Raw genomic sequence first — 27,601 nt, 5'->3', positions numbered from 1 at the left:
CAAATGCTTTCAGGATGCACTGTCACCTTGATTTTTAGGCAATGATCAACTGCAAACACACTGAAACAAGATGCTTAAAGGTTTTTTAAATTCATTTATTACCTGTGCACAAGAGAAGTAACTACCAATAGAACTCAAAAGCTATACAGTATTTTTTTACTTGGTGGCTAAAAGTAATTTGAGTATCACATGACCATGAATAAAGGTAATTTCTCCAATTACAAATCAGAATACATGTTAAAATCTTAGTGGAATAAGCCAAGTAGCTATAGAAGCAATTCCAGAGCACAAGGCCGTGGCTCTTTAATTTGGACAATGACAAAAGTAATTTACAGTAAATCTGTGAATACTGAGATAATGTTATAATGCAAGTTTCTGTACAGTTAAATGTAAAGAGACAACCAGAACAGTAATTCTAGTATATTTTAACTGAAGTTGCTCAAGCATTTTTTTTCAGATAGCTACCAAAGATCCTGGGCAATACTACTCCAAATTCAAGTCCTGTGATTTTTTTTTTCTTACTTCCCTTTGTTTGTTTGTTGTTGTTAGTTTTTTAGTTTTGTAATTTTTTTGTGGGGTTTTTTTGTCTGTTTTGGTTTGGTTTTTTGTTCTTTTTTTGGTTTGGTTTTTTTGTTTGTTTTTTCATTACCTGCTATTTCACTCCATTGTATTGTGTAAATCTCTAGAAACGAGTTGTATATATTGTGTTTATACTTTACACAAATTAAAGCAAAAGATGGTAGATTATTCAAGTGGTATAAATCTTCCAGCATTTTGCTAGTCAAGAAAAAAACCATGCCAAAATCACAATAAGCAGTATTGGTATCCACAGCTTCAATTAATTTGTTTCCTTTTTAATGTGTAATCTACATAAATTACTACTGAAGGATACTGTTTAAGTAGTAAGTAAATTGGCCATTTGTAGGTCAGACAAAACTAGTTCATCCAACTGTGAAAGCTGATACTGTTTCCAAAAAATCACAAATAATGCTGAACAAAAGAACTGATGCACTCAAAAGTGAAAATGCATTGATTCCCACTGTCTGAAGAAAAACTATTGCACTCCACCTTCAAATGCATCAGACTGGTTTTAGTTGTAACAAGACAATCCCAAGAGTCAGAATGAAATAAAGCAATTTAAAAGATTAAAGAGCTGTTATCAAAAATAAATTACATTTTTTCAAGTTAAAAGAAACACTGCTATGAAGGCTGAGAGCCAAGCAGCCTTTCAATAGCTGCATTGATGTCTCCTCCTGTTGCTATTAGTGCTTGTAAATTTGCTTCACGGTTGAGAAAGCCCATTGCGCTCAGTTGTTCCAGTTGTTGCTGAAATCGAACTTCTGGATTTTGTAACTGCTAAGAACAAAATTTCAAGCTATAAAATATAACATATATTTAGCAAAATACACAATTTAAACATAGGTGGGTTTCTGCACTCTCTCTTTTCTAATTTTTGACTACACCTTTTTCAAGTTTCCATAAAATATATTCAGACAAATTCAATTAGCAATCAAAGAATTTTTTTAACAAGTCAACACCATCAAATTATCTACACTTACATAACATTCCTGAGCTCCAGGAAAATCTGACTGTTTGATAGAGGAGGATTCAAATTAAATTGGGTACCTGTATGTCCCATTAACAGTTTCTAAAAGATATGCATATAGGTGTTTTTTAAAACAAAACAGAATTCAACCTAGCAATGTGGAACTGCAAAGATCATGCTGTCAGCAATCTTGAACATTACAGGCTTTATTTTAACTTGACATAAAGATCACCTCTTCTGTAATACCCCCAAGTATTTGTTGACTAAAATTACCAAAATCCTGATGGTTAGAAAACTTGAGTCTAAGGCAAACTGTTAGCTGTGCTTCATAGGAAGATCCTGTTTACACAAACTCATGGCAAAATTTTGCACTGTCTCAATGGTATGACCATCAGAGGCATGTTTTCAACCAGGACAGAAGATGTTTTTTCAGCATTTACTTGCACAGCTGCAATAGCACGTTTAAGCCTCCTCTACTGACCTTTGACCAAAAGCATCCAGTGGGCTCTTCCCTCAACTATCTATCTTCTTTCCAGTATTTTACAATTAAAAGTAAAAATACCTAGAATATAATGATGTACTTTACCTGAGCATTTGCACTAGCAAGTGCCTGCAACATCTGGTGGACAAACTGCTGGTGACCAGGTTCAGCAGCTCCTGAAGCTGGACTTGTATTTTCAGTGGAAACAGAACTAGGTACAGTGGACGCTGTAGGAGCTCCACTGCTTCCCACTCCACCCAAACCAGGATTAAATCTGTGTAAATTACAGAAAAAGAAATACACCACTTGAATAATAAACACTAGTTGGTCTCTTATTAATTAGTGGGTACAAATTCTGTCAAAGAGAGGATAACAATTTGAGTAAAGTACTGAGACAAAGACCAGTTATCAATATTTAGAATAACAGCAGATAAATGTGACAGATTCTAAAATGAGTTTATTTAAACTAAAAAAGGCGAGAGGACAAGTCTTTACAGTCTTTAAAGACTGTATGAATCTCTAAATCTAAAAAGAATGAATAACACAAGGGAAGACTTTCTGTCCAAATTTGTAAGATCAATTCTTACCCTGGTATAAGCCCCGGTGCTTCTGTTGCCAATGTCTGCAAGCCCTGCTGAATCTGCAGCAGAGCCTGCATTGCTCTGGGGTTTGACATAGCTGATAACGTGTCAGGATTCTGCATCTAAGAAAAGGATAGAAACTCTTCACTATATGTAGATGATCCAAGGAAATTTTTATTGCTAGTTGTCTTACAGAATCTGAAATAATTTCAGAACTTGGCTTTTGATTTTGTAGTTGAATATTACAGGAAATCCTTCAGTTATTTTTTCTTCTGTGAGAAAACTTCCATAGAAGGTGATCAATGAACTCTCTAGATGTAAGAAAAGGCTTTTGAATGAGAATTATACAAGGACAAGTATTTTTCATTACAGATCTCAATCTTTTCAAGTCACACCAGACTGTGTTAGTACATTACTCTAGAACTAGTCTCTTATAGTACTGCTAATCAACAATTCTGAACATGATTAAACTTGACCGATAAATACATAAGAAAAAGTACTAAGTTCTTTTTCTTGAGCTAATTTCAGATCACAGCAATTTGATTGTGACTATTGGTACATATCTTCTTATCTGTAGTTCTTACAGCCTGAGATGTAAACAAACACACTGCAAAATATACCAGCAAGCAAACATAAAATAATCAAATGTTCTCAATCTACTATGACTTCAATTACAAATTTGCTTTCACATCATCAAATAATTCAGAAGGCAAATAATTTTCATTTCTGAAATGAAACATCAAAAAAACTCATTATCTTAGACACCAACTCAAAACTAATACCTTAGGCTCACCTTTGCATTGAGATGCAACAGGTAAATGAAAAGTAATGTTTCAGTTACAAATAACACAGTTCTGGCAATCAGGCCAAAGAGCAGATAGCCTTATTAATATTAGAAGCTTTCCCCTAGCAACTAGACCAGATTACTTTTGCTGAAAAAACACATTTGATTCATGCAGAAATCACAGGTTAAGGTGAAACTTCCTCTAGTGCAGAGCAGAACTGCAGAACAGAACATGAAGAACTCTGATCTGACTGCGTAAAGAGACTTTGGAAGAGCAATTTCCATTTTTTTTCATTCATCTCTTGGACTTCTATCTTCATGAAAGCTAAAAGTCAACTAGTAACTAAATGTATAGTAGATGAAGATTACTCCAATTTAAAGAGGTAAATATTTTGGGGTCTCCAAAGAAAACTGCTGCAACTATTTTATGAAAATATTTAAACCTGTCTTACATAAATGGTGGCCCAACAATTCTTAGAGCACTAAGGTGACCTGGATCACATCTCTATTAATGTTATTAATTCCAGTAGCAGACATTCTTCCCTAGTCCTGGTGGGCAATTGCCCTTAATAGCAAAAGACTCCATTATGCAGATTCCATGGTTTCTGTCTCCCAGACCCCTAACATAAACACAGGTAGATAAACAAGAAAACACAAGTTGAAATATTATCAGCATTCTGAGAGTATCCAGATATTTCTCCACACCTCATCTGCTAATGCTGTTAATCATCTAACTTTAGACAGTGAATACAACAGAGAACTATTTGTGCAGATGAATTCCAAGGCAACAGTAACAGAAGGAAACAGATATGATTCCTACTGTGCCTTCATTAATTACCAATTATTCACAGATTTCAAAACATAAATGTGGTACTAACTCCTCAGATACTACTGAGTCATTACAAAGGGGTGGCAATATGAAACACCACAGCCATTCCTGTGGTTCAAACAATATAAACAGTATCTTCTGAACACTGAACATGCTACTGTAATTCATGCATGTGCTCATTTACGCATAAAACCTCCTGTGTGCAGTCCAATCTTAGCAATGCATATTTACAGTAATTTGCAAGGACTGCCTAATGACATAACTCACGTAGTGGATTAGGTTTTCAATTTCTACAAAAATCTTGCTTGCTTCTATTTAGGAAATGTGGTACTACTACACACTGGCAACTAATACCAAGCAGATAACTGGGCTGCAAACATAGTGCTGGTATGAGCAGATGACAATGGTAGAGCAAGCTTTCCAGGAAAGACTTCAGAACCCACTTCTTTTAAATTAGTTAATGACTTGGGTCTTTCAAGACATGTTCTACGACCTCTTTTCCAGATATTTAAGGCAGGTTTGAATAGGCATGAGAAAAACATACTGAAACTTTAACTAGTAGTGTGAAAACTACCATTCCTTTTAATTTGTGAAACAAATCTTGTCACAAAGAGGTATGTTCTGGCTGGTGGGCAGTCAGAACATTTATTTCTTCTAAGCAAAGAAGCAAGAACAAATCTTAGTGGTTGTGCTAGTCATAGACAACAGTCAGGTTTAATTTTTCAAAGAGATGGAGACATTAGCAAGAATATTATCAAGGGACAATCTAACTTCCTATCTAAAACTAATGAGAATATATTACAGAATCGAGCTATTAGCCAAATCAAAGACAGGCACCAATTTACTAAAAGTATTGCTCATTGACTTGAAGACCTTTATTAAGAGCTAGTATCTCATCTTACTTGCTGAAGGAAAGTTGGAAGTTGTTGTCTCATTTGTTCCTGAAGTTGAGGATTTCCAACAAATAAAGGATTATTCAACATCATCTATAGAACAAAAATATTTAACTTCAACGATCAAGCAGTAAAAACCACTGGAGGTTTTAAAACAACTATTGACAATACAGTAATAGTCTATGAAAATCACCTCATGGAATAATAATTATCTACTCTTTTGGCCAAAACTTTAGGGGAGTGTTAGCTTTTGATTCTGTTTATTTGTTTCACTTTTGCTTCATTGTAGTTTTTTCTCCTTGTACATGAATGGATTTTCAGATACAAATTAAGCAGTGTTGCCAAGTATTAGATGAAAATCCTTTTCTCTTGAGCCTCCACTACAAATCTAAGTAATAGCTTTGCTATTACTAATAACGTTGCTATTACTAATATCACCTGAAGTCAAGGATATTTCAAAGTGAGCATTTAACACAGAAGAGATAATATTTTTTCAATCTCAGTTCAGAATTTGACTTTCAATATTACCACTTTAAATAAAATTCATAAAACAGTGTCTCCATTTTTAGTGAGCACAGGTCACAAATAAGAAGTTAAAAACAGTGTCATATGCGGTCATACAGCACCAAGTCCCTTCCCTTCATTTCTCCCAAACTAGTGCAGTTATTTATTTACTGTTAGCTCTACCTTAATCTATAACCAAAACTTGTTTTGTCTGTTTCTAATGCTGGATCACAAGTTTTGGGCTGTGCAAAACATACATAACTCCACCAGTTATTTTAGAAGCATGTCAGGCATGATATCCAGCTACAAATTGAAGAAACTCACTGCAACAAATCATTGAAAGTAAGCAAGTAATAATTTCATTAAGTTAGGAACTAACATTAAAAACTGGCCCTTTTGCCATAGGCAATTTTTGACCTTTGGGTTTTGTCTTTTTCCCTTAAATACACACAATGTATTACTGTACCAAGTAGTACAATTTACCTGTACTGCAAGATCAGGATTCTGGCTTAATGATTGCATCATGCTTCTCATGTAGGGTGCAGACAACATATTCTGCATAAGTTGTGGGTTTTCTGTTATCTGCTGTAATAAGCTCTGCATTCCTGGTGTGTTGAACATACCAGCTTAAAGAAAAGTTAAAGGGCGCTTTAGTAAACATCCTGACTATCATCAGAGAAAGTAGACTATCTAAACCAGAATACAACCACTTGGTTTTCATGAGTTTAAGACCCTGAAATTTACCTCAGTATGGTTCTGCTTACATAGACACACCTACCCTGGAAGTTAAGACAGACATTGTACCCAACACACGCTTCATCAACTATCCACATTATTAGCTGTTTTCCCATTTGCTCCAAAACAGGAAAAAAACCTACAATTCATCTAAGGATTTGTTACCTTTGTTATTTTAAGGCAGTATACAAGTATTATTATCACTAAGATTATTTTTGATCTTTTTTTTATTTTTCCTGATTTTCTTCAGAGGACTTTCATAATAGTAAAATGTTCTACAAAAGTAAACAGCAATAAAAACTAAACCAAAAACTCTCTTCCTAACAAAAGAATCATTCCAGCAACTTTGCAAGTATGTGCAAATATATACAGTTGCAGCAACAAACACACCTCCAAGTCCAGGTCCCAAATTTGGTCCAGTTGAGCTCTGTCCCGTAGTGCTAGAAGTGCTATTTTCAGCATTGCTGCTGCCACTGCTCTCACTACTAGTGCCAGTGTTTGTTGTGGAAGTCTGTGAACTAGACTGAGGAGCCCATGGATTTGGCAGAGGATCTCTATTTTCTGTACGAGATGGCTGATTGTCCCCTCCTGCTGAAGCATTGCTTACTAAAGAAGCGAACGGATTACCTCCAAACTACAAAGGAAAGCAAACACTTAAAATCTACAAATTTCTACATCATACATGAAATCAAACATTTATGGCTCTTCATCAATTATACATACCACTCTACAGTAATTAAATGTAAATATTGTGAAAAGACACTAACACTGAGAGATACTAGGACCCTCCAAAAAATTAAATCACATTTCTTTTTGAAAGCAGTGTTGCTACTGCACTGTATTTCGATCACAGTAAAATTGTGTCTTGCACACTGGTTTTTCAATTTGAAGCCTTTTATTCTTCTCACCTTCAGTTAAAAGTTACTGAACTTAAAAGGATTTTACTAGACCTCCAAATCTTAAAGCAATTAATTAAAGGAACCAAAAATTAAGAAACAAACAAATTTATGAACCTTAACATAACTTCTCAATCACACAAAGTGATAGCTATATTTCTTCAGGCTCAGAAGAACACAGGATTTTTAAAGTTCTTTCCTCTCAAGAGTAAAAGGCTATATAGCAACTTCAGGTTTCATGAATTGTCTTGTCAAGTAAACATCTGGAAATTCAAATTACTTAAATTCTTTTATTTAAAAAAAAAGTAATTTTTTCCTTTCTGTGTAATTTGTAATCTTTTCTCACCTGCTCCTGTGCTGCATTCAGTATTGGCTCCTGAATGTCTGTGTACATACGCCGCAAGGCATTGTATCCCCCTGGTATACTTTCAAGGTTGCTCAAGGCTCGGTCCTGGTTTCGCATCATTTCCTGCATCATTGCAGGGTTTCTAGCAAGTTCTAGTGTCTAGAGAAGTGGAACGTTTAATCTGTATTAATAAGAAATCCATTCTAAAGTGAAAACGTCAGCAATACCTCAATATTGTCAGCAATATAGTTTGGCAATATCTCATTTATCCTTGTATAAGCCAGTTTAAAATTATGATTTAAACTGAATCAACTGTCAGCTCAGTGTGAGTCAACATAATTCTGTATTTAGCCAGCATTCTACCATAATTTTTACTATTTCTACCATCACTACAGCAGGCAGCCTACAGTATGAAATTTAAAATAAATACATACAATTTCAAAAGCATCTATTAATCTCTTCGGGTTTTAATACATTTTGCCACACAACGTATATTTTATTTATCTTTTAATTTTAAAAGCATTTCGAACTACCCACAGTGAGACACAATGAAAATATGCAGTAGTTTGGAGAATTACTGCTTATGGTAAAATTGCTGGCTAGACAACCAGTTTCAAGGGCAGACAGCCACATCCAGTTCTAGCCTCAGAAGAGATGACTACACAGTATTCAATTGCTTTCAAAAATGCTGTGCTGCAGATTTTCTGAAATATCAGTCTATTTTGGACATTAAGAACGAGAAATGTAGATACAGGTTATCTATGGCAACCTTTTACTGATTCTGAGTAAGACTCAATACTTCAAGAATGTTTACACACTCCATTAAGCACATCCAATTCCTGCCCTGTTGTTTACAGTAACAGCAGAATCACAAGTCATGAACTAATAGATATTTTTACATACCTGTCTCATTATATCTGGATTATTTAGCATGTGACTGATTTCTGGATTTCTCTGTATCAGTTGCTGCATTTGAGGGTTAGCCATAATTAACTGCCTCATCAGGTCGGGATTTGAAAGCATGCTCTGAACAAATGGATTCTCCATTATCTGAACCATCATTTCCGGGTTGGACATAAGTTGTCGTTGCATCTGACTCTGCAACTCTGAGAAGTTTGAAGTATTTAAGCCCAGGCTACTCAGGCCTGCCAAACCTCCAAGGCCACCTTTAAGAAGATGAAAAATTGTGACTGACTATCCTTCCAATCACATCCACATTTTTTCTGAATACAAAACACTTGAACATATACTTCAAAATAATGGAAGTGAATAGAAAGTCCCATCCTTTGCAAGGCTGTTCAGGAGTTATTCACTAAGGGTTTGCTTCCTTAAATAATAATACACATACCTAAAAATCCAACAAACTATATTCTTAAATAAAACTTGTTATCAGTCTAACAACTTTTTTTCTCATTTTCCAAAGCCAAGATTTGGGGGCTTTAGGTCCATGTCCCACCCCCTCCAGTAACACTTAACAATTGCATTTGTAATAATCAATTATATGTCTCATCTTGGTTAAATGATAAGAGGGAACTCCCAATTTAAGTGGTATTCCCTATTCTAACTAAAAGCAGATCCTGTGCTCCTCTTGGTAGCAATGCACCAAAAACTAATTATGTTTTCAATTTTGTGCTTGGCCAAACCCAGGTAAAAAAAATTCAAAAGGTACTAGAGAGACCAAAGAACCGTTTAAACATAAGAAATCATCTGCTTACTATAATGGGCTTTTCCAATTCTACCTCTTCCCCACTCCCAAATAAAAAAAAAAAAAAAAAAAAGACAAAAAAGGATGAAAAAAACCCCACCACAACTACGGAAAGAAGTTATAATTTTTAAGTCAATAGACTGCAGCCTCTTCATTCACAGAGGTGGAAGCTGATAATACTATCAGACTTGAAACCCGAGAAATACTTAATTGTCAGATTAGCAATAATTTTGTTGCTTTTATTGAAGATCTTGGCTTCATGTTACAGGTCCAAACTTCTATGATTCATCTGTATTCAGATAACAGGAATTCAGATGCACTTTTAAGAAGTACAAGGACACTGGAAGGAATTTAATTAACCATAGTGCCAAAATATAAAATCAGCAGCATGTTACCACTGAAGGTGAAACAGTACAAATCTTAAGTTTTTGGTGAAACACTGGCACAGCTTATCCAGGGAGGTGATGGATGCCCCATCTCTGGAAACATTCAAGATCAGGTTGGATGGGGCTCTGAGCAACTTAATCTAGTTAAAGATGTCCCAGCTAATCGGGACAAAGTTTAGACTAGATCACCTTTATGGGTATCCCTTCCAACCCAAACTATTTTGTGATTCTATATAAAACAATAAAGCAGCTCTCCTCTGGTAACTGACTGATCAGAAACCTTTTACAGCCAATTCAATATATATCTGTAATCAGTTTTTGGCTGATGTGTTTATTTGGGTTTTGTTTTTCAAGTTCTGTCTACATTGTAATACAGCTTTGGGGACAATTACCTGAATCCAAGAGAAGATACCCACCATTTTACCTGACAAATATTCTTACCCAAGCCGAAGGGGCTACTGTTTGTTGATGCTGGTGTTGAGGTGCTACTGCTTGACGTTGATGTGGTAGCAGTACTCCCACTGGTGTTTGCCTGTTGAGCTGGGTTGTCTTGTGATCTAAAAAAGCAATTTTAAAAATTTTAAGAGTGTAACAAGTTATTTTAAGTAGTGCCGTTAAATATAGCTGTAGTATTATACTGGAGAATCTTAAATTATATTTTGATTCTTGATCAAAACCCATTTATCTCCAGATGGCTTACTGCAATAAATCTTTCTCAGACCCCGTCATGTCATCAGTTTTCCAGAACAGTAGTTTCAAATAGAAAAAACAAATAGGTATTACTGCAGCCATTACCACCTTCTCATCCTACTCTGTGATGCCTGCCAATGAATTGTTTTCTCTGTCCTTACCTTGCTTTAAGGATCCATATCTTATTTCACTATACTCACATACTACTGACAACACGCCCACACCTTGAAGAAATAAAGCCTGACAAATTCAATGCAGAAATTATTTCATGCCACGTCTCTAATAGGATGCTTTCTTGAATATGAAATTCAGTTAATGTCACGTTTTATTACAAGACAAATCTCAGACTCCCAATAACCTTTAAGACTTCAAGGACAGGCTGATAATGAAACCACATGAAGCTAAAGCCAGCATAACTTAGCACAGGCACTAAAGGCTGCCCAGGCTGTATACTCACCACACCCTTCTACTGCAGGCAGAAAGACAGATGTTGCCATGTAGTAAAGGAGATCAAGGAACTGAGCTTGAATAAAGCTAACCTGGCCTCTCTGTTCTAAAGAAAAGAGACTACTTTTAAATCCAAATCAATTCTCCACTGTGGTTCAACAATCAATAAATGCCTGCATTTGCAGTACTACAGAATAAAATAACTTTTAAAACTATGAATTCAGACTTCACAAAAAGATCTGAGAATTTGACAGTACACTAGACTTCATACCTCAGTTCACCTTGGAGGACCTTTCTCCTATAACACAAGTCTGTGCTTACTCAACTCAAGCAAACATCAGGAAAAAAAAAACTCAACTGTACAAAAAAATTCAGAAAGATGCCTTCAATGCAGAGATCCTCTAAAGGTTTTTAAGAGTTCTTTATCTTCATTATCAGCAACTGCAAACTTTGAACACAAGATGACTATAATTAGCCAAGCAGCTGTAACTTGAATGAGAAATATTATAGACTGTATACTGATCATGATTCTCCTGCTAGAGATATTTTGGTTTTCTTTCATCTAGAAAACACACACATCTTTCCTCCATAAGTAAAAGAGAAGTAATAACCATAAAATCCTATTAGTATTTTCAACTGAGAAACTATTCTGAGAAGCAACTATGCTGCTCCATGTAATAGACAGGAAAGGTTCTCAGAAGTATAACAGAAAAGTATATGACACTAAAACTTGCAGTTCAACAGTGCTCCCATGTAAATTGGGGAATATTCTCTGAAGACAGTGGTTCATGTGAGTGTCAAGCCTGCTAGCCTCCAGTCTTTCAGTGATATTCCTGTCAAGAGCACATCCTTTTATACCTGTTTTGCCATTATGTTTCCTCACAGCACTTGTAAACAAATGATACCTGTTGACCTAGATCTCTATTTGGAAATTCAGTGTATCTTCACTGCCCACTGCTAATCACTCACTGCTACTCTGACACTGTAGAATCTAGACAGGTTGGAAGATTTCACTGAAAGTGTGCAGCAGTCTGGAAAATGTAGCATAGCAAAAAAAGTAATCCTTTTTTTAACAAGGATTGGCTGGGATATAGGAGGATTTCTATTTTGAAATTACACATTGAACATAGCTTAGAAGGGAAAAGACCACTGTCAGATCTAAATTTGGGAAAGAACTTTTACTTTATTCAGATATATAGCAGCAACAGTAACAACAACAGAAAAGTAAATGGCACAGCATCAAGTAGCTGGGAACAAATCAATCTTGATATTCATGGCCAAAAATCAGCACATTCTAGGCCACACTGGCAGGGTCTAAACTTGTCTTTTGAGACAAGCACAAAATATAGATATTTTAGCAAGAACACTACAGAGAAATTTCAGGACAATGCTATACTCTCTCAGAGGTGATTTTCATTCTCTCCAGAAGGTTTTAGCATGTTTTTAGTTTATTCAAGCAAAGCTAGTGGAAAACTAAAAAAAATTTCAATACATCATTTGAAGACAGCACAGGTACATGCAAAGGATCTGTAGCTCTTTGTTCATACTTCATTTTCCCAGATATGATTAAAACATTTTGCAGATCATAGAAATACACTCTTGTAAAATGATTCAAAAAAAAGCAGGCACGAGTGAAGACATGGAGTGCAATGCTGGTAAGACAGATGCAGGAACACTGAAAATTTCCCAAAAGCCACACATTTGACATTAGTGCTCGTGGGGGGTTTCTCTGCTCAGAGGCAAAACACAAGAAGGACCAAGAGGCTGGCAGTGGTATTTCAGTACGTATAGCTACAGCAGATATACATGATGAAACTACAAACTATCTGAAGACTGTATAAGTCAAAAGCATCCTGCTAATACTACTCATGATGCCTCTCTGCCAGCAGACTGCAGGCAAAAAAAACAACAAAAAAATAACAACAGCAGAATACCCATTCAGTTGCACAAGGCACAGAATTGCAGTATTACCTAATACTGTATTCAGTTGTATCAGCATGAATTTCAGGTGGAAGAGACACAGGGCAGGAAAGGGAGACCTCTGACAGTACAAACATGTATTTTGATTCCAGGATAGAAAACATAATCCTTCCAGGGCATGAATATAGAACTGTAGGTATCAATTTCAAAAGGTACCCACATTTAATGCTAATGCTACTAATTTCAATGTGAATTTGTTATTTAATGCTAATGTTACTAGCTGGTCTTTGTGTAAGACCTTGAAAGGAAAAGCCTATTTCTGTTCTCTCCTACACTCCATGCTCTTTCCTTCAACAATGAACATTTTCACATCAGAAGGGATCCTCACCACAGACAGAAAAGACCTAAGTAGAACAGGAGCAAAACCACTTTCACACTAAAAGAATGAACATGTTATTGACCAATACCAAACTGCTTTTGAGTGATCTATTACTCTGTTAGTTGGAAGGATTTTTGGGCACTTCACAGGAAGTGCACACAACATAGCTAACTGATACAACTTTCTAATTGTCATTCTAATGCTTCTTCACCAAAAGGAAAAAAAAACAAAAGCAAACAAAGAAAACACCAAAACCAAACCAAACAGACAAAAATAAATCAATAAAAATATCCCAAACCACCTTAAAATCTAAAGTCTATTCAGACAGATAAATTCACAGCATCAAAGCAGTTCTCAAAAATTTTCCTTCTTTGTTTTACCAAAACAGAGAGTCTTTACTCACTGTGTTAGTAAAACAATGAAAGAAAATTCACTGCAGAGAAAAAAAGAGAAAGAAAAGATTCACTCTAGGTCTTCATGTGTGAAAAGACAATCGGCATAACATATATTAATGGACAATAAGAGATGATATCTAACAACTATGAAGCCAAAGCACAGCCAGAACTAACTAAAAAAAAAAAGTTATATAACAAGCAAGTAAGCAACCCCCCAAAAAAACAACCAAAATAAAAAAGACATGCATTTAGAAACACAAACCAAACTAAAATACAAGATAAATGAAAAAAAACCACTGTAATTTCATAATTTCACTTTTGTCCTGCAGCAGCTGTAACTAAGGAACCAATTAAGATAATTTAGTCAAATATAGTTTTGCCCAACAGACAGCTATTAATAATCCAGAGTACTTTTACTCCTCTAGAGGTAAACAGAAGACCACTTGTTATTAAGGTTACCTGTTTTGTGTTTTGATAACCAGGTGAACAGTGAGTCCATCATGAATTCCATGCTGAATCAAAGTATCTTGATCTTTTAAAATTTTTCCAGCAAATATCAACACAAGCTGATCAGTGTGGGACTTGAAACGCTTAGAGATTTCTTCCTTGAACTAAACAAAAAAATGATAATTTATGTAATTAAATACTGAACTGCAATTTTTAAAAATAATTTAAGAACCATCTATTTTTCACATATGCTATATTACCTCACTTGAACTCCATATTCTGTATTTCACAAACTAGAACTACTTTTGTTTCTTGGACTTCTTTTTGTCCACAGGAAGATAGGAAATACTTCTCTGTTATTCAGAAAAGGAAATCAGAAGAATTTCACATCTAGATCATTAGTTTCATAAGTCATGACAACAAAAATCTGGTTTCTCTTGGAGACTGCTGTGACTTCAATCAGGCATGCTTCCATCACAGAAATACATACTAGTATATACAGTACTTAAACACACCCATATGTACAGACATACAGGTAAAGTATGCATATAATTATATACTAGAAAGTACACACATACAAATGTGCACACCACTGAAGCCATCCATTGCTGAAGGATGGATGATGCAATTCACAAAGAGGATAAATCTATCTAGACTTTTGAAGGAACTGAGTATACTCTCTCCTTAGATGTATTTTTGCTGCCTTCCTTCCATGTGTCAAAACTAGCATTCCTTTCCACACAGACAAAAGTTATACCTTAGGTGGCTCTGCTTTCTCATTCAGTGCATGACACAGCTATACGAAATGCAGCTGCAGCCCAGGGCACAGTGAAAAACACATTTTTCATTTAATTGGGAAATCACCACCATACAAGACCTTTTATAAAAGAGGCTGCTTGCTATGTGTTGACTGTCAAAAACAACTTCAATAACAAATTAGCTTCATACACTTAGTATTTTTTTTGCTGAGGCAAGGAAGAGAATCATCTACACACATGGAAAACAGAATCCTAAAAACTTTGTTGAAAAGGAATATAAAGATCACCTAGTTCCAACTCTTCTACCTCCTCTTACGGTCCTCTTCTACCTTCTACTTATGGTAGTAAGTAGAGACACCTTCCACTAGAGCAGGTTATTCAAAACCTAGTCTGGCTTTGAACACTTCCTGCAATTGGGCATCCACAGCTTCTCTGGGCAACCTGTAGCACTGTCCTAACAGCAAAGAATTTCTTCCTAATACGAAAGAGGGTAAAGTCATTACCCTCATACCATCACTCCATGCCCTTGTAAAAATACCCTCACCATCTTTCATGTAGGTCTCTTTTGGCCATTGAAAGTCTCCTCTAAGGTCTCCCTGGTGCCTTCTCTTTTCCAGGATGAACAAAAATCTCTCAGCCTGTTTTCACAGGACATGTGCTCCAGCCCTCTGATCATCTTGGTGGCCTTCTTCCTGGCTCACTCCAACAGGTCCATATCCTCCTGCACTGGGGTCCTCAGAGCTGGATGCAGCACTCCAGGTGGAATTTCACCAGAACAGAGCAGAGGAGCAGAATCCCCCTTGCTCACCCTGCTGACAATGCTGCCTTTGATAAAAACAACTTTCTGGGCTGTGAGAATACACTGCTTGTATGTAATGCCTCTCATCAACTGGAACCCCTAAGTCTTTCTCCTCAGGGCTGCTCTCAATCCACCCTGCCAGTATTTGTATTTGGGATTGCCCCAACCAAATGTAGGACTTTGCACTTGGTCTTGCTGAATTTCATGAGGTTCTCATGAGCCCACATCTCCAGCCTGTCAAGGATGGCATCCCTTCCCTCCAGTGCTTCATTCACATCGCACTGAATGGCACAGGCTGTTGGAGTGCACTCAATCCCACTGTCTATGTTCCTGACAAAAATGTTAAACCATGCTTGTCCCTGTACCGATTCCTGAGGATACCACTCAGCACTGGTCTCCACTTGGACAATGAGCCATTCACAACTCTTTAAATTCGTTATTCACTGAGTAGTCCATTTGTAAAAATCGTATCTCTCCAGTTTAGCAACAAGTCATGTGGCACAGTGTCAAACACTCTACATATGTGCAAGTACATGATGTCACTCACTTTTCTCTCATCCACCACCACTGCAACCACATCAGAGGCAACCATCAAATTTGTCCTTAGTGAAGCTGTGTGGACTGTCATTAAACTTCTCCTTACTTTCCATGTTCCTTAGCATAATTTCCAGGAGGTTCTGTTCTATAATCCTACCAGGCACTGAGGTGAGACTGACCAGCCTGTAGCTCCCTGGGTCTTCCCAATTTCCCTTCCCAAAATATATGGATGTTCTCTTTTGCATTTCCCAGTATGTGGGAACTTCCATGGGGAAGTGCCATAACTTCTCAAATACAATGGCTAGTGGCTTAGCTATTTCCTTGCCCAGCTGCATCAGGGCCTATAGATGTAGCTCATCAGATCCTACGGGTCTCAAACCTGATCTTCAACAGAGGATGGTTCCTCATTTTCCCAATCCCTGCTTTCACCAAGTTGGGCAGTGTGGCTGGAGCACCTGCCAGTGAAGGGAACAGGCTGGGCATTGGAGAGTGGGTGCTGAGCCACTGTACTGTGCATCATTTATTTTTCTTGGGTTTTACTCCTCTCTCTCTCTCATTCATTACTATTATTGTTGTTGTTGTTATTATTATTGCTGTTGTTGTTTTAAATATTAAACTGTTCTTACATTGATCCATGAGTTTTATTTTTTTTTTTCTGATTCTCTTCCCATTTCACTAAGCAGGACAGAAGTGAGGAAGCAGTTCCATGATAATTGCTGACTGGGTTTAAACCATGACAGATTATGATGACAAAAATTAATGCATATTCAGGCAGGTCTAAAAAAATTAATTTTTGTGTTATGTTGTTCTTCAGTTTGCACAACATAACTAAATAACAGTATCAGTAAATTACAGTTAAAATACTTCACCCACTGGGAAAACCAAAAGCAGAAGGAGTTCAGCGTCACCGGCTGGAAATCATGAGCATTTCTGTCCAATTCTCCTACTGCGGTGACTCATCCTTTTAATTATCATGTAACAATCCAACCAACAATGTCAGCTCATTTGCTTTATTGTTGTAAAATACAAGTTTTACTTCATTGTAGTAATACTATGCCTTGTGGTATTATAAATGTGTTCAGTCATATCTGGGCATAGGAGAGCACTCATAGTTGTGAAAATAATGTTTCAACATACTTGACACCCAGTGTATTCATGGAAACTAGTTCATTGCACTTCTCTAGTAACTAACTAAGGTGAAAATAATGTAAAATCATGTCAATTTTTTACATGATTATTAGAAAAATATGTGGAGACAAAACGCAGTAGGAATCAGACTAAAGTACTAGACTAATGTCTAGACAGAGGTCTGGTTTTCCTAGGAAGAAAAGTAAAAAGTATTCTTAACCAGAGTGAGTTGATTCAAGCTTATCTTCTCCTCAAAGCATGGCAATTTGTAGATTTGACAAGAATTAGAAGAAATCCAAAGCTCAAAGCACTTTATCCAAATTGCCATTTTATCTCAAGTTAACTTGTTTACATAAATGTAGGGGTTTTTTTGCTTTGAAATACAGGAGCAGTAGAGCTTTTCCTATTGAGAACACTCACTGGCTTTTTAACAGCACATCAGCACTTCTTGTTTATACTCTCAATCCCATGCCAAATACCCTTATCTTCACAGGAACTTTAAAATAATCACCATTAAAAAAACCTGCCTTTTCTTGTTCTATGTTACAACAGGTAGAAAGAAACCCCAACTCTCTGTGAAGCAAGCTAGGATTTTTACTACACCTGCTCAACTTGATTGTCTCTGAAGGTTTCTGAAAGGTAAGGATGGAGACCATAACATCTTGATACCTAGTGCTGAACAAACGCATACTGGTACCCAAGCTAGTCGAAGCAAACATTTGTCACCAAACAAAGCAAATATATTTTGCTTCATACACATGAAGTAGAACAGCTGACTAAACCAGGTATTGTTTTGCACTGTCACTTTGCAGAGCAGATCCATAATTTAAACATTAACCTATCAACAACTGACAACCTGGCCTTGGAAGAACCTGGTAAGGTGTTAATCAAGGTAAAGTAAAAGTATTAACATTCAAACTATCTTTTGACATATTACCACCATATAATGATTCAAAAGCTTCAGTTTACTCATTTTATGACACCAAAACCAGCAACCGTAATAATCTTACTATCCACTCACAAGACAAAGTATTGCAAAAAAATAATAAAAAAAAGATAACAAATAAATTAAAATATACTTTCCCAAATTCTCTCAAGTTCAGCTTAGTAAGTCATATTTAAAAATTAAATTACAGTAACAACCTGGAAGAGGTCTTGGGCAAATAACACCCATGTCCCATTGAAAGTAACAGAAAACAGGCCCCTAAAACCTTCAACTACTTTGAAAATATTAAACTACTATTTTATCTAGATGACTAAAAAAAAAGTATGGTTGCTGACTCTCTCCACATGAAACTCCATTCTGAACACAGTAGAGGATAACATGGAAGCAAATGTTTGTACATAGAAAGCTGAACTGCAGTTTTCATCCCCAGCAGTCCCTCAAACAGTTCTACTACAAAGAAAGATTTTGAAACAGCTTTACCTTGTTTGGCATCACTGTTTCAAAACACACCCATAATATTTAAACTTTCAACTGTCTTTCCTAACAACATACACAGTTAAGCATATTGACTGAACTCCAGTCCGTCTTACACCCACACTGAGCAGTCTCAGAAGCAAACTTTGATAAGCTCCAGCTTTCTTTTATACAAACAGAATTACTGGTTACAGGTCATCTTGACTCAAGAAGTAAGGAGCCAAACACACTCATGGCCACAGCTGATAGCTGTGGTTTCCTTTTGTGATGAATCATGACCTGGTCATCTTATGACTGGCTTGAAGTGAGTCAGTAAAAACAGGGTTCAATTGCACAACTCTAGGATGCTACAGGAAGGAAGACAAGAATTTGTCATTTCAAGCAGGAATACAAGCATTTTGGCCCACAACAGATAATACATAGCTAGAAGAACACACAAAATAAGGCTTCTATATAAGTGTACTCTGTCTTTCATGTCTCAATGAAGTTACTATCCTAAGGTGGCTTTGCCAATGACCCATGCTAGTTTCACAGTCAAATTATTTCCTCAAATGTCTGCAACCAAATCTAACTCATAAAACCCGCACATTTCAAAACACAAAGTCAGATGTAGCAGCCCATAAACGGTAAACTGCAGCAGCGCACAGTAGTGTAAAGGGCTCACGACTCAAGCTCTAGCCGTTTCTATTCATTCCAGGGATCCTTCAGCAAGCCACTGCACTTCTCCAAGCCTTTGTCTGGAGAAGCAATGCTTCTCCATAAAAGCACTTTGCAATCTACTCCTTCCCTCTTCATTATGTACCTGATCACTGACAAAGCAACACAAACTGAAAACTCCATTTAGAATAAGTACTGTCCTGGCTCAAGCTCAAGCCAGGACAGGGTTAATTTTTGCTGTATCCAGGAGGGGGCATGGCCAGGACCCAGAGGTTATTCCATACCACCTCTTGTCATTGACGGCAGCCGGGAAAATGGAATCTCTTCCAGGGAGAAGGGGCTCCTTCTGGTCAAGAAAAAATGGTGGAGGGAGATGTCCAGTATTGTCTGTTATCAAAGGAGTTTTTTCCATGTGAATCATTGATTTTCTTGCACCCCCTGTCATTAGTATTGTTGCTGTTAATATTTGTTTTCTTATCTCATTGCTGTTTCCAGTAAATTGCTCTTATCTCGACCTGTGATCTTGACCTTTTGTGCTTCCAACTCTCCTCTCCAGCATGCCTTGGGTTGACCGACAACTTAAGAAGAGTGAAAAGAGAAAAAACAAACTTTGTAAGTTACAGGATACTAAGGTTACACTCAATCCATTGAGGATTTTGTGCGGCATAAAGATAGAAAATGCTTCAACTCCTCTCTTTCGCTGTTATTTTCATCTTGAAAACTCTCACCTGTATTAGAGAACTCAACTTTAATTTATACAACATTCAACATTATTTTACAAACAAAGCGCTGGCTTAGGGGGGAGAGGGAGGACAAAACATGGCAGATGGAGAAGTGGCAGTGTGGTCTGGAAAGTGTCTGAGTAAGGGAGTAACATTCTTAAAAAAAAAAAACAGCACTGTTTAGCAAGAACCAAAATCAGTGTGTTACCAAGCTTATTCTTGCACTTAATACAAAACACAGTACCATATCAACTACTAAGAAGAAAATTAACTCTATCCCAATCAAAATCAGAACACCATGTCACCACATATTCCAAATTCTTAAGATTTTACCCTAACCTTACTCCTATCCAATGACGCTTTTTACAGAGACAAGGTTTATAGTCACTAGATTGAAATATTCATTGGTTTCAAAAATCTTTACATGACACCTCTACCACAGCTAATTATTCATTACAGGTTTTTCTATGCTGTTGGCAATTTTGAACTGTACACAGTGCAGTTTTTTAAAACTACGTGACAGCCCCAACTGACGGTGAGGGATTTTAGCAAAACAAACTCCCATGACAAAGGCAGGCCCTATCTGATGAAGATAACATCAAAAAATCATATAATATATGATTATTATTATTATTATTTTATTATTCATATAATAAAAATAAAAATGAATGTCTTACTTTTATGCAGAAAAGTATCTACACAAAAGACACTTCACACTACTACTGAAATAGGTTTTCTTAATTTACTCTGTCTGCCAGCCATTTCTCAGAAAACACTTGTAGAGTACTATACTCAGATAACTGATACCTTTGAGTTACATCTAACTAAGCCAATAGTCAGGAAAGTCAATACACTTCTACTTCTGAAGGTTCTTCTATCAAATAACCACCTACCATCACTCTAAAACAATTTTGATATCACAAAATGAGGGGAAAAAAATCCAGGTTAAGAAATATGTAAATATGTATAATCAAAGTATATCACAAGGCAGACTCCACAAAGAATCACACAGATGTGTTACAATGCACTGAGACATCAGATGATGGAAAACCTAACACTAAATGCTTCATGTATTCAAGTGCCTTGAGACACCTGAAAAACAGCAGAAACCTGAATCACAACCCTGGAAACAAAGAACAGACTGGATTCCAATATATAGTTTCAACCTATTTTCAATTCAACCTATTCAACATTCAGTAATCCCTGGATTACAGAAACATAGTGAAACAGAAATGGATCATGTTAGAAGAATTGTTTTTATAAAGTTTCTTAAAATGTAAAACATTACATAAAATATTAAAAGCATATGCAAGCCAGGAAAGATGCTCCACTAGCAAATTACTCAACGCTTTAACAATTTAACATTTACACATGTGTGATCTTTATATAGCAGAGGACTCCCAATTTGGGATTGCGAGAAGCAGGTACAAAAATGAAACCCTAGATTTATAGATTTAAAGTTTCAACCATAAACTGTACACAAATTTTAATAAAAAAAATTAGAAGCTCTCCACTTGACAAAAATCAATCTCAACACAATGGATACGTTCACACTTAAGTAGCTCATGGGTTTTATCTGTAGCTTAGTCTAGTGCAGAAAACACATTTGTGTTCCCCTACTTTAAAAAAACAAACTAGAAGCTGTTAAAGATGCAGCTGTTAGTGAAAACTGTATTCCCTACTGAAGAGATACTCTATTTAAAGGTTGAAGCTAAATAAAATGGGGGAGGGCCGGGGGGGGAAAACCCTAAACCTGCAAAAAGATCTAATTTGTTGTCTGTTCACTAACGCTTCCTGACGGGCATTGCTCTGAAATTTTCATACAATCAAAGGACTGACTATCATTCTCTGCAAGAACTTCAGGTATATGAAATTATTAGCACAGATTTATTATATCCACTGTTTGCGTGTCCAGAAGTTAATAATAACACAGCTAGGCATGTTACTCTGTTTCAGAGTTGTAATGCTCACAGAATGGACAACTCTGTATCTTACAGTGTGCTACACAATGGCAGATAGCCTCTCTTATAAACTCCTGAATACTTCAAATGTCAACACAGGGCACTAAAACAGCACCAAGAAGCATCAGCAGGCTTTAACTCTTCTAAAACTCCCTCATTCTAAATGATGAGGGTAAAAAAATTGCTTTTCCATGTAACTGGTTCCAGCACCTCAACACTCAAACAATTAAAGTCATTCGCTAAGACACGAAGGCATGAGTCGTTCCTAAAATGAGCACACTTTCAATTTGTACACAGGCTTTACCAAAATACATTAAGACACCTCTGGCTAAGCAAGAAATTGCAAAGACCGTATTGCCACAAACTCAGAAAATAAACCGAGGGAAAAAAACACAGGATAAGAGACAAATGAGTTGCAGTATCCTCGTTTTAATGAGCTGGAGTATCAGCAATGTCAGGGTCAGCTAAAGTCAACAAGTTTAGAGGTATTCATCTTTTACCCCCCATGTATTCATTAAGTCCATGCTCAGAGCAAGACCAGTTATCATATCCAGTCAAGAATACAAATATTTGGTCCTTGTCCTAATACTGAGACAAACTGTGCTCAGTACAATCAGATAGTTTTCAGAAAATAAAAGACAGATGGACAGCAGCTGCAATCAACTGACCTTCCAGAGGGGCAGTTTGTTTTCCATACCAACCTGTATACTCATTATTCCAGCTGTACACCACAGGATCACAGTAATAAATCTATTTTGCTGAAGTCTTCCAATACAGAAAAAAATCTTGACAGAAAAGTTGCAGATCTGGCTTACATTCATGGAGCAACATAAAATACAAGTTTTTTAGCCCTAAATTTGGCCCTGATGACACAAAAATCTAGATTCATGTTCTAGTAGTATTCTGAAATTACTGGAAAGAAATAAACAACTCAATTACTTAAGTTCTAATGTTAGCTACATAAATATACTGAGGGCGTTTCTTTTGTTGGGTTTTTTTTTTTTGAGTTTTTTTCAGCCTACAAGTTACTGGCCCACCTATCTCAACTGTACAAACCACCTGCTGATTCCAGATGCATTTGAACTTGCCTGGTATTTGAGATTAACCTATTTTCAAGGTTGGCTCTAGAAACATTATATCTACTGTTGATGCTTATTATTATCAACAGCTCATTTTTTGCAGTTTAAGAGAAAAAGCCAGAGTAAAAACCCCAGCCACACTATGGGGACAGTGCATTTTTTAGTCCCACTGCCTGGGACTTCAATCCAACGGTCAACCCAGCAGGGCGATCTTACTTGACAAGAATTAAGCTCAAAGTGCAGATCTAATATTTTCACAGCAGTTCCAAGAGAGACAACGCTCAGAGTCTAAGATATCTGTAGACAACAAAGACATCTGAAGTATCGTCCTCTGTTAATTCCCTAAGCTTGCATGACTGCTTTCAGTAAAAATTCATGCTCTTAATTGGTTATACAACTATTTCAGTTTATGACAACTGTTTATTTGTAAACTTCACAGCTCCACCAGTATTCAAATCTGAAACAAACCCATTGAAGTCAAATATATTACAAAATTCACAGCTATAGTAAATCTGTTTATTATTTCCAAAGGACCCAAACTAATGGCTGACTGCTTTTCAGGACAAACACAATTCTCAGGCTAGATTCAGTTTATAAATCTCTCTTCTGAAATATCCTAACAAAACAAAAGCCCCAGAACTGCAAAGACTTTTACAAAAACTGCATTGATGCTGCTTACAAATCTATGGAGAATAGAGAAGCGAAAAGCAACCCTTTCAGACTGAGATTGCTGGGAAAGCAGTGGACAACATTAAAAAGCAAACACGGTCATTTTACTTTTGGGAGAAATGCCTAGATCAAGCTTGCAGAGAGAGTAGCTCACAGCACACAACACTGCAGCTGCCAAAGGACTAGAGAAGACAAGAGGGCAGCTTCAATGCACTGGCAGCTGGAGAAAACCTCAATGAAACTCAGGTCTAGGATACTTCTAGCCAAATACTCATGTATAAAAGAGAAAAAAAAAACAAAAAACAAAAACAACCAACACAAGACCGAATTGTATCTAGATTAGACATAAGGACAAAAAAAAATTTAAGAAATATTAGGATTTTCTCTATTCACAGCAACTAGGTGAAACAAGTCTGTCAGTCTAGCTGAAGTGCTAGCACTACATTTGAAATTTTGGAGCCTCTTCTTCTATTAACCAGAGTGTCCTTTAGCTCACACTTCAAGGAAAGATGTCAAGTTCTGTATCTATACGTAAGTGGCGCTTTCAGACATATTCGTTTGTCGATGAGGTCTGCAATACCAATGACATCAAAAAACTCTGGAACAGCACAAAGTTGCCACATTTAAAGCCATTTGAAGGAGAAAACTGGAAAATCCTATGGAAAATGAAAGAAGTTCTGAATCTTCTGAATCTAGCAATGTCTACACCCTTTACAAGCAGGAGACTCTGCGCTTTTACATTTTGATAGCATCTTTTCTATGATTTGTTCCTTTATAATTTAAATAAATGAAGTAGTAAGGAATATTTTAAGGGCAAACCTTAAAACCAAAAACCTTACAAAACCAAAAGACTTGCAGGAAACAGTGTGGATGAATCAGCAGGTGTCACCAGTTCGAGACTTGTGACACAGTCTTAGGGAGCACAGACTTCCACAGGAAGGCACAAAATCCCTAATAACTTGGTTATCTGATCGTAGTTATATACCATCTATAGTAGTGCCATGCTAAGTACCATATCTGTAACTAGCACATTTAAGCCCAGGAGACTGCATATTTTACACAGTACAAGGCTGTGACTTCCCAAAGTTGAAGGCCTACTTGCTGTTTTCAAAGACAGTGTTAGACCAAAATAACCACTGGAAATACAAGAGATATAAATGATTAATATATTTTCTACAGTCATGTTAATCAGCCAATGAGACAACTACCACCAAAACCAGTCAGCTCAACAGGAGAACTCACAGCTAGAAAATGAGAAAAAGAAGGCTTTGGGAAGGCCTAATTGTGGCCCTTCCAGTAGCTGAAGGGAACTTACAAGAAAGATGAGGCAAGAGTGTTTGCAGGAACATGTGCTGACAGGACAAGGGGCAACAGCTTCAAACTGAAAGAGAGCTTAGATTAGCAATTACGAAAAAATTCCTTAGTCCGGGGGTGGTGAGGCACAGGAACAGGCTGCCCAGAGAAGCTGTGGATGGCACATCCCTAGAAGTTCAGAGACAGGTTGGATAGAGCTAGCTGAAGGTGTCCCTACCTACTACAGGGGAGCCGGAACTGGAAGATTTTTTAACGTATCTTCCAACCCAAGCCATTCTATGACTCAACGACTTCACAAATGACCTACATCCACCTTCCGAGCCACCCCTCTGCAGTGCAACAGAGAGAAGCCGGTGAGAAGGGTACGAGGCGGCACGTCTCTCCACCACCCCCACTAGCCCCAGATGGCAGCAATCCTCTCCTGGGCAGGGATCGGTGCTGGTGCTTGCCCAACAGCGCCCGGCGCGACTCGGGGGAGCAGAAGCTGCTTTGTCACGGGAAGGGCCCTGGCCCCGCGCTGCCGGAGGCGGGAGCCGCGGGTCGGCGTTCCCTTCCCGGGCGGCGCTCTGCTCGGCCCCGGCCCCAATGCGGCCCCCTCAGCCTGCTCCGCCGCCCCTCACCTGCCGGATGCTGCTGGTTTCGGAAACGGCGAACTCCTCCTTCTCCTTGGGAGTCTTCACCGTGACTTTGATGATCCGCGGCTCGGAGGCACCGGCAGAGTCGCGGGTGGGGGAGCCCGGAGGGCCCGCCGCGGGTTCCTCCGCTCTGTCCGACATGGCCGTGTCCGGACGGGGCAGAGCAGAGCAGGGCAGGGCAGGGCAGGGCAGGGCAGGGGGCCTGGCCGCCGGCTCCCGACTGCTCCGGCCGAGGGCTCGCACCGCGCCCGCCACACCGGAAACGGCCTGGCCCGGCGGCCGCGCGCCGTGATGACGCAGCGCAACGGGGAAGTTACTAGAAAGGGGCACCGCCCGTGCGCGCGGCCGGCACCGTGCGCGCCCCCAGGGCCTGCGTGTGCCCGCGGGGACGCGCCCCGGCCCTCCCGCGACATTTCTGGCCTTGGGCTGTCACATCCCTGCCCTTTGGCCGTCCCCAGCCTCCACGGACACGTCTGGGGAGCCGTGTCCAGTTCTGGGCTCCTCAGTACGAGAGAGATAAGGGAGGCAAGGAGCTTCTGGAGGGGGTCCAGTGGGGGTCACAAAGATAATTCGGGGTTTGGAGCATCTCTCGTATGAGGAGAGACTGCAGGAGCTGTGTCTGTCCGGAGAAGACTGAGAGGACGTTCATCAATGCATACAAGTATTTATCAAATTAAAATCTCACAGGTGGGTGCCTAATAGGACAGTGCCAAACTCTTTTCAGTGGTGCTCAGTGACAGGACTAGGAGCAATGGCCATAAGCTAAAACACAGGAAATTCCACTTAAGCATGGGGAAGAACACACTCAGGGTGGCAGAGCACTGGAACGGGCTGCCCAACAAGGTGATGGACTCTCTCTCTTGACACACTGAAAACCCGACTGAACGTGTTTCTGTGTAACCTGCTGTAGCTGACCGTGCCTTGGCAGGGGGCTTGGTATGGATGATGGTCTCCAGAGGTCTCTTCCAACCCTAACAATTCTGTTACTCTGTGTGATTCTAGATTTTAGTCCTCTTTTTAGATTTTAGTTTCCTATGTATGCTTTAATCACTTAGTTAAGGTGGTTTAAAGTGGTACTTACTTTAGTGGTTGGTATACCATTAGTGGTGCTAAGGTGGTACTATGAGACCAAGCCTTTTCAGTAAACGTTATCATGCTTTCACTGTGACAGGATCCAAGGGAACGGCCTGAAGCCATGTCCTTTAGGCTGGATATTAGGAAGAGGGTTTTTTGCCCAGAGGATGGTCTGACCCTGGAGCAGGCTCTCCAGGAAAGCGGTCACAGCACTTCTTGTGGTCACTCACACCTGGTTTTGCTGATGCCTTTGCTGGTGATTTTGTTGAGTGACATAAACAGCCCCGTTGCAGCAGCCCCTCACCTGCCTTTCCAGGACCTTCCACCCCTACAGGCAGCACAAGCTGACACAAGCCATAGGAAAACTTAGAATCTATTGCCAGGTGCAAGGGATGTGTGCCTTGGATTTTCAGTAAATCCATGCAGAAGGTCACCAGAAGTTTCTCAACTAGGACCTGGGAGTGCAGGTGCTACATACACATGCAACTGTGGTTTGCTGGAGCTCCAGTCTATGAGGTCTGTCATGGGGTTACTTTACCTTTAAGGAAGTTAAAGTTGCTGGGGACTGAAAGGAGTATCTTCTCCTGACCAATTATTGGTCATTACTGGAGATTGACAGCAATTTTAGCCATTGGAAAGGGAGATCAACTTGTGAACCCTACCTTAAGATGTAAAGTCGGGGCACTTAAGTTCTCTTTGTCTCCTGGCTGTGAAAGGTAACAGAGCTTCGGCCTCTCGCTCTCTGCCCGGCCATGCGGCCGGGCGGGGGGCGGGCTGGGCCTGCGGGGGATGGGAGATGGCGGGGGGATGGCGGGGCTTGCCCCGAGCCCTGGCCAGGCCAGGCCAAGCCAATCCCTGCAGTTTTTGCCGTGATGGAATTCACC

At 38.4% G+C, this 27,601-nt stretch overlaps 1 protein-coding gene across 5 annotated transcripts; it reads right to left on the bottom strand.

The window, feature by feature from the left end:
- Positions 1-79: 79 nt before the first annotated feature.
- On the bottom strand, positions 80-25,926 carry UBQLN1 (ubiquilin 1). Of its 5 annotated transcripts, none has more exons than XM_058865021.1 (11): positions 25,629-25,926; positions 13,977-14,128; positions 10,128-10,243; positions 8,499-8,761; positions 7,596-7,754; positions 6,744-6,987; positions 6,102-6,244; positions 5,124-5,207; positions 2,615-2,730; positions 2,133-2,301; positions 80-1,375 (listed from the first exon to the last, which is right to left on the bottom strand). In XM_058865021.1, the coding sequence occupies exons 1-11, from the start codon at positions 25,782-25,784 to the stop codon at positions 1,283-1,285; spliced, it is 1,695 nt and encodes a 564-aa protein (XP_058721004.1). In that variant the 5' UTR covers positions 25,785-25,926; the 3' UTR covers positions 80-1,282. The 5 variants fall into 5 exon arrangements, with proteins under 5 accessions (XP_058721004.1, XP_058721001.1, XP_058721003.1 ...); XM_058865018.1 differs by having other exon boundaries at positions 80-1,356; XM_058865020.1 differs by having other exon boundaries at positions 80-1,353.
- Between the last annotated feature and the right edge of the window lie 1,675 nt (positions 25,927-27,601).

Source organism: Poecile atricapillus, chromosome Z (assembly GCF_030490865.1).
Source record: "Poecile atricapillus isolate bPoeAtr1 chromosome Z, bPoeAtr1.hap1, whole genome shotgun sequence".
NCBI lineage: Eukaryota > Metazoa > Chordata > Aves > Passeriformes > Paridae > Poecile > Poecile atricapillus.
Note: the sequence above shows the minus strand (reverse complement) of the source record. Positions and strands in the feature narration are given on the sequence as shown.